The sequence below is a fragment of the Manacus vitellinus genome, unplaced genomic scaffold, assembly GCF_001715985.3.
Source record: "Manacus vitellinus isolate BGI_N305 unplaced genomic scaffold, ASM171598v3 scaffold_71_pilon, whole genome shotgun sequence".
Classification (NCBI taxonomy): Eukaryota; Metazoa; Chordata; class Aves; order Passeriformes; family Pipridae; genus Manacus; species Manacus vitellinus.
The window spans coordinates 1,178,040-1,179,263 of record NW_021940761.1 but is presented as its reverse complement, the minus strand read 5'-3'; the positions used below and the strand labels follow the sequence as shown (position 1 = coordinate 1,179,263).

Here is a 1,224-nt window from a genome sequence, read left to right as displayed (position 1 = left end):
AAGGGGCTCTCAGCTCTCCCTGGAGCCTTCTCTTCTCCAGGTGAGCACCCCCAGCTCTCCCAGCCTGGCTCCAGAGCAGAGGGGCTCCAACCCTCACAGCATCTCCGTGGCCTCCTGTGGACTCATTCCAAGATATTTCCTGTGTTGGGTCACACCAACAGAGTCATGGAACACACCTTTAGTGATAACCAAAACTCTCCCATCACCACAGTAAAAAAGAACAACTTTTCCTGATACTATTCCTGACATTAATCCCTAAAAACTCAGCTCCAACACACCCTGATCCACAGATTTCCACGTGGTGTGGAGGAACAAGATGGGAAGAAGAACATTTCAGCAGAGATGGACTCAATATCTGATCCCTGAAGGAAAACCTTCTGGCACTGGACACTTGGAACTGTGTGAAAAATCCAGCATCACCCAACCCAAACTGCTTTTTGGGGTTAAATCTGGGCCTTCCCTCCTCCTCACAACAAGGGGCATGGGAATTCAAACAAAATTCCTCCAACTCAACCCTGAGAGGTGACTAAACAATTCCCAATACCTTTGCATCTGGTTTCCTGCTGTCATCCAGAGTCCCGAGTTCCTCAGGTCCCAGAGAAAACAAGGCCTCTGGAATGGGAAAGAAAAACATCTGTTTAAAAAATACAGCATCTGGGGAAAAGGGACAAGGGGGGAAAAGGGACAAGGGAGAGAAAGGCGGGAGAGAAGGACTGGCAAATATCTTTTTCAGGAATTGTAGTGATGGGATTAATAAAATTACCAACTCTAGACAGCAATAACTTCATTTATTTACACAAATTGTAACTTGTAAGAAAACTCAATGTTTCTAATACTTAAATTTTGTGCCAAACTCATTTAACAGCCCAACATCCTGGAATAATTTATTGAAAGTGAACTGTTCCTGAAAACCATCTTGAGTTCCCCGTGTTTCATAAATATCCAGCCATGAAAGTCTCCCTGAAATATCGCCCCAAATATGATTTTAAAGGTGGGTTTGAAGCCTTTACCTCTAAATTCTGGTGTGAAAAGCAGAGTCTGCAGCAGGGAATTGAGGTAGCAGGTCCCACCCTGGTTTTTGATCCCGCTGAGGTTGGTGAAATCCCTGGGAGCTGGAGGTTCACACTCTCTGGGCTTTGATGTCTTCCCTTTTCCCCAGTGGTTGTTGGAAATGAAGGAAAAATCCTCGTCAAATAAGTCCCCAAACATTGTGAAGGCAAAGAG

At 45.1% G+C, this 1,224-nt stretch overlaps 1 protein-coding gene across 1 annotated transcript in view; it reads right to left on the bottom strand.

Moving 5' to 3' along the window:
* USP40 (ubiquitin specific peptidase 40) overlaps positions 1 to 1,224 on the bottom strand; it is a 24,682-nt gene extending 23,458 nt beyond the window's left edge. Inside the window, exons 1-2 of the mRNA XM_029964420.1 lie at positions 1,011 to 1,224; positions 545 to 612 (exon numbers count right to left, since the gene is read on the bottom strand). Of these exons, the coding sequence (XP_029820280.1) occupies positions 545 to 612; positions 1,011 to 1,209 (267 nt within the window). The 5' untranslated portion in view covers positions 1,210 to 1,224. The remainder of the gene's footprint in view (positions 1 to 544; positions 613 to 1,010) is intronic.